The sequence below is a fragment of the Apium graveolens genome, chromosome 9 (assembly GCF_009905375.1).
Source record: "Apium graveolens cultivar Ventura chromosome 9, ASM990537v1, whole genome shotgun sequence".
Taxonomy (NCBI): domain Eukaryota; kingdom Viridiplantae; phylum Streptophyta; class Magnoliopsida; order Apiales; family Apiaceae; genus Apium; species Apium graveolens.
The window spans coordinates 49,469,222-49,475,667 of record NC_133655.1 but is presented as its reverse complement, the minus strand read 5'-3'; the positions used below and the strand labels follow the sequence as shown (position 1 = coordinate 49,475,667).

The 6,446-nt window shown below is 34.6% G+C and overlaps 1 protein-coding gene across 1 annotated transcript; it reads right to left on the bottom strand.

The window, feature by feature from the left end:
• Positions 1-347: 347 nt before the first annotated feature.
• LOC141685250 (uncharacterized) lies at positions 348-830 on the bottom strand. The gene has a single exon (XM_074490363.1). It carries the CDS (start codon positions 828-830, stop codon positions 348-350), a length of 483 nt encoding a protein of 160 aa, XP_074346464.1.
• Between the last annotated feature and the right edge of the window lie 5,616 nt (positions 831-6,446).

The following is a 6,446-nucleotide window of genomic DNA, read 5'->3' as shown; positions in this document are numbered from 1 at the left end:
CAGAGTACTTGTTAAAACCACATTTTTTCTGTGGCCTTCCAAACCTCATCCTTCGAAAGCCTTTCACCAACATGGCAGCCATCTGAAAAACTTGAGGATCGACTAATTCAATATCAGAATCTTCATCAGTATTTGTGTCGGGATCTGATGACTCAGTGTCAGGATCTGACTCCCCAATTACCTGCCTCCTTCTTGAACTCTCTCTAACTCTTTCCTTTCCTTTGTGAGCATCAATATTTAGAGCAACAGCCTTCCTTTTTTGTCATTTCCTTCTCCTCCTTTGTTGAATCTCAAGATCATGGGTTTTTAGCATCCCATAGACTTCGTCAAGTGGCAATAAATCAAGATCATTGTGTGTCCCATTCTTCAAGAAAAGCTCTCAGAAATTTGGTGTTTGAGTCCTCCTTATCATACTTTGTTCCGACCAATGATAGATCATTCAGTAGTGTAAGAAATCTATCATAGATGTTAGTTATACTCTCATCAGGTTTAGCATCAAATTGTTCATACTCTTGCACAAGAACAACCTTTCTATTCTTCTTAATTTCCATGGTTCCTTGACACTGAGTTTCCAAGGCATCCCATATAGCTTTGGCAGTCTTGCAGGAAATCACCCTGTTGGATATCACATTATCCAAACTGTTGTGCAGAATATTTCGGACTTTTGCATCCTTGAGCATTGCAGCCTTCTCAGGATCTGACCATTCTGATTTTTCTTTCCTGATGTAGTGCTTAGAAACTGTTATAGTCATTTGGAGAACCTTTTGAGGGTAAGGAGGTCCATTGTGAATTATATCAATATATGCATCAACAATGGCTTCTAGGAACATCAAAATCTTTACTCTTCATGTAGAGTAATCAACTTTCTTCAGGATAGGAATTTTCATGCTTTCATACCTACTTCCAGACATTTTTTAACTTTTCAAATTAACAGTTGATTTGACCACTCTGATATCAGTTGTTACCCAATAAGGTTAATTGTGTTAAGGGGGTTGGATACAATTAACCAATAAATCGATTTATCACGGAAGTAAAGTAATGATAATAATAAACAGATGAATCAAATAATAGTTTATATTGATCTTTAATAAACAGTTACAAAACTCCCTCAAGAAAAATATTATCCAGAGCTGTTAGGTTATGAGAATACTCGAGTTAAGCACACCACAAAGTGACAACCTATTATGTGTTTATATATAACACAGCTACACAATCAATCTCTATCAATTACAAGATATGTTATAGTATAAATTATCTAGTTTCTATACATATCTAATCAACAACTATGATCCTATAAATCAGCATATTCTGATTTATCTTGTAGTCATGACTTATCCAATCATATCCTGATAGTCATCATATGTTGATGCATATCTTAAATGCATCAGATCCTGACACTTGACAAATCCTGAATGTCAAATAGATCGTGACTGGCTTCACATCCTGATGCCTCGATCAAATCCTGACTCCATAGCAGATCATGATTTCTAACATAGATAATTTCCAACACAATATCAGGGTCGATAACAATGGTTGGATCTTGAACCATGTCTCTGTTCATTATCTCTCATTTTGAATTTGGGATAAGATCATAGATCTGTGGTACATTTCTCTATGCTTTGATCTATGGATTAATTTATGATTTTGGACCTTAGTGGTTCATCGAATCTGATAAGTCTTCACAGACTTCATAAGGAATCTTTGATCCCTAATGCAATATCATTGATCATTGATTATCTTCCCAAAATTCAAATATGGAAATGATTTTGACTTCAGTCAAAACTGCAACTTGTAAATGAGGGCACGGATATTATCTGACGAGTTTATAAGGTATACTTCTTCATGGAAGTTGAGGGATATCATGAATTCCGCCACTTAAAAGAATCCTAATTTCCCCTCTTAGAAGGAACATTTATGAATCTCTTGACTGAGAGTTTCCATCCTTGAAGGTGGAAGGAAACATTTCTATGAAAAGGATTTTCTTGCAGGTACACTTGGATGTTTGGAGCTTTGAGTGAGTGACACAATGTGAGACTGAGCGGAAAACACTTGAGTGTAGAGTGGAGTGAAACACATTGTGAGATCACCAAACAGAAATCACACACTTGCACTACGAGGAAATGGTTACCACCTATATTCTCTTCACGTGGATGTATGATCCTAAGGTCTTATTATGATACATTTTGAAGGATTACTCAACTAAAGGGGAGAGACTATAGAGATTTATAGAGATTTTAAAGAAGAATGGTTTTTCTTATACTAAGAAGGAGAGTTTCCAACTTTATTGTACTAAGGGGGAGATTCTTCATCTTACGGGGATAGATTATTGGTTCTGAGTTTCAAAATGTTTTCTATGTGCTATATGAGAAGATCTAAATATTGAAGACAAAATTTGGAAGATGTGTTTATATGCAACTTTACTTAAGGGAGAGAAGAATATGTTCTCTGCTGGAGCTGAAGGTTTATAGAAAATGCAGACGGTATAAGATAGTATTATTTCCAAGTCCGGAGATGAATGTTAAAAGCTGATTATAGATATATGTTTAGGGTTAGTTGAGTTATCCTCCAAACTATGGCTTCTCCATTATTATTTGACCGTCAGCTATAACAGTCAAATAGAGGGAGATTATTACGCAAGATTGAAGATGTATATATAACTCAATAATACTGGTTTAGGTAACACAACATAGAACAAAGGAATTAAAAGTAATCTATGTTCCACTAGAATCAATACAAATTATTTATTGGCATATACATGATGATCTTGGTAGTTATAGTGAAGAAAACGTCAACAGAGATCCGTATTAAGTTCATTAATATGTTTAAACAATGGAGGAATAAGGTTAAAGTCATTTGAAATAGTTATTAGGATTAGTGTAAAGACCTAAAGAATTCTATTTAAAGTTGATTGTATATGGTAGAAGACTTGGCAATGGTTTGAGAAGATTATAGAATGAAAGCATGAGACCGGAACTAGGCGCTTGTGAACCAGACCATTGCACCAGGCGCCAATGATTCATGAAAGGAAACTAAGTACTATCATTAGGAAGATTGTTAAGTGAGGATTCATATCTAAATGTGCAGTTATATGGTTTATATAAAGACTCGGAGAGAAGACTTGAAGACATGACAGCTTAAGAATTATAATGCTCTATAGAAACTAAGTCAAAGTGATCACTGCCCTGTAGTAGGAGTCACCATGTCCACTCTTCTTCTTATCAGAAGTAATAACCTTGAATTACAGCTTAAATTCTAAGTACCAGAGTTGGTCTTGACCTAGTAAGAGTAACTGGGAGGAAACTAGAGCAAAAATTATCTCCAAATGTGTTTGTTTGTTACTCTGGTCGCCAGTGGGGGACTCTATGAGTATTGCATAAATTTTTTTAAGGAAAAAATCCTCCTTCTAGGACTTGTAGTCGCTGGTGGTGATTCTAGCATGCAAGTGGCGCTAAGTAGGTACTAGCTTCTCCTTGTAGTCGCCACTTGATAGGAAAAACTAAGTAAAATCCCTCCCTAGGTAGTGGTGTGAGAACACTATAAGAAACAGGTCAAAAGACATCAGTTATAAACCGATGTTAAAAAAATTTAAAAGCGATGTCTTTGCATGTGTAGAGAAAGGTCCAGTTTTTTAGACATCGATTCACAACCGATGTTTAAGATACACCTAGACAACAGTTTTAACTTAAAAATGATGTCTTTATTTTAATATCTTATATTTTAACACATGATCATGAGTTCAATATTAGTTTATCTTGTAATTTCTATCAATTTAAGCATGCAACATACAAGAGAAAAATAGACAAAGACAATGTTTTTTCAAATCTGGACGTTGTGAATAAGCACTTTTGACATTGGTCATTTTCTAAACTGATGTAAACAATAATATTAGACATCGGTTCCGTATGCCAGTATTTCTGATCAATTTTAAATTGTTGTTAAAAATGTAATTCAACATCGGTTTTCTTAAATTGAGTTGATGTCAAACCCCTATGGGACATCAGTTATTTATATATCTTGAATCTATTAGGTTTTGATTGTTATATGAACCATGTTCTTGCAAAACTATAAACCAAAACAAAGAAAAACAAACTCGCAATCAAAACCAAAAGCCAAATCTATTTTCATACCAAACATCCAATAGCCACTAGTTTTTTAACCTCCAAACATCTGGTATATTACCACTAGTTTATATCCAAATATTCAACAAAATATAAACATCTACATTACGACCTTAATTACAAAAACAGAAAGGATTCACCCAATTTTCACCACTAGTGAGAGTAGAATTTGAATTTGTGTCTGAATTGTTTATAGAGTTGTCTTCGCAATCTGGACTTAAACTCCACATTCAGCTGTCATTTTATGTGGCGCCCCAAAACCCGGGGTCAGGAGTCTCGGAAGCCACGTCATCTAAACTCTTACAACCACACAACTCACACTACAATATATAAATACTCACGCTTCACGACCCCACACTTATCACACACACACTTGCAGGTTATTGTCTTGGAAATGAACCATCATAACTAGAGTAATTGTCAACCATCAAGTGATATTTATTACAACCCAAAAGTAATTAATCTTACTGGGGAGTGACCTTTAAGTAAGGCTAGTTCGCCGGCCAAATATAGGTTTCTTATTTCTTACCTTACATAAGTCATACTTATAAATAAGACGAACTATAAACAACTAAAAACTAATCCAGCTTATTCTGACTACCTGTGGTACATCACCAAATAATCTACGGAACAACTGACCATTTCCTACCCGTTTCCTGGTTGTGGTTCTCATGGCAGGCATCTTGATTCACTGTTGTGTTGTGTCAATTTAAGAAAACAAGTGTGAGCTATAATGCACAGCATAATAATGTACAATATGAAAATGACTGTATGATGACATCATATATGATAATTATGTTTGATTCGAAAATAGTTTTCCTTGGTGATACACACCTTCTTATGAAAACAATTCTTTAAGGGATTTTAATATCATGTGAATACCTTAATAGTAATCCCAGCACCTAGGCTTGGGTTACGGTATTACATCTCAATTCCAATTGGAAGAATTAGGATACTCGTTGGAGCCACCGTATACGATGATCAGTCGTAATACGATAATAGTAACCTTTTCTACTAGTAGAAGGACGAAACCTTCGTATCCCGGTTATCACATTTGCCGCATTCGGGCTACGTGTTCCATTTTCGGGTATACACATACTTCACAAGCTCCTGAGTACATTGAGTACCTTCGCTTGCGGTACCTTTGGTAGTCCATCTAGCACACATAGTACCAGAGTCTACCCCTCCCTTGTCTATTAAAAGAATTTTATCAATCTCGAGAACTCGAACCACATCGAAGTTCCACAAGCATTTTGCTTGTTGATAGAAACAGCTTATCTCTCTAAGATATAAGTGTATATATATGTATATACGTACTTCCGAGAATTTCGGAGAAAGTACTAACGATGTGAGTTGACCGTTGTCAACAGATAATTAATAAGGGGAAAAAGTTTCTCCTTCAAACTATATTCAAAATATTAAATAAGTTGGGATAATATTCACCGACGATCTGAAATTATTCGAATGATATTCTGAAATCAGAAAGTATATTTTAAATCAGGATTTATGATTTTTAAATCAATAATAAACCCTTTAAAAATAATAATTAATTAAATAATAGTCGATAAATAATTAAACCTCGAACGGGTTTACTCTCTAAAAGAATATTTAAAATAATATTCCTCAACTGGTTTGTGTCTCCATAATTAATAATCTATAGTGATTAATCGGGTTTGAAATAAATAATCATTGAAGTATACTACTCCCATAAAAAGGAATAAGTATATAGTATTTATTATTCGAACAATAAAATATAGTTGAGGGAATATGATCGTTGGAAAATCGTTTTAATAAAAGTTCGAGGTGTGTTTAATCTTTCATAAGTGGACGTTGAGTCCCTTTAAAACGTACTACTATGGAATTATAACCGTCCTATAATATCACCAAAAATGATTCACGGGTTTTATCTTAAATCCCGATCGACTCTCGGTCTTATATAATACGTCACGCTTAAAGCGAAATAACATTTCACAAAATATACTTATCGTACAACATCGCTATATTATGCGAAAATTCAACAACTACGTATCATGGGAAGCATGGTATTTATGCGATGATAGTAAAACAATCCTTTCACAACACAACAGTAAAAATAGAGTTGGGTTCGTAAACTTTCCTGGGAATCTCGAGGTGGAGGATACTCTAGGTTCCGCTCGGAAATCTATAACCATAAATATATTTTATTTCGTTAGGTTCCGTTCTAATCTATGACAACTCGCACTCATGCGCTACTTATTATGCACCCTCTCAACTTATACTACCCTTATTATTCCTTTAAATCCATAATCACATCATGGTCGCTTCATTTTTCTAAGTATCTTAGGTTCA

Coding starts and splice junctions, on each gene's coding strand:
- LOC141685250 (XM_074490363.1), bottom strand. CDS start 830: ATGTTCCTAGAAGCCATTGTTGATGCATATATTGATATAATTCACAAT.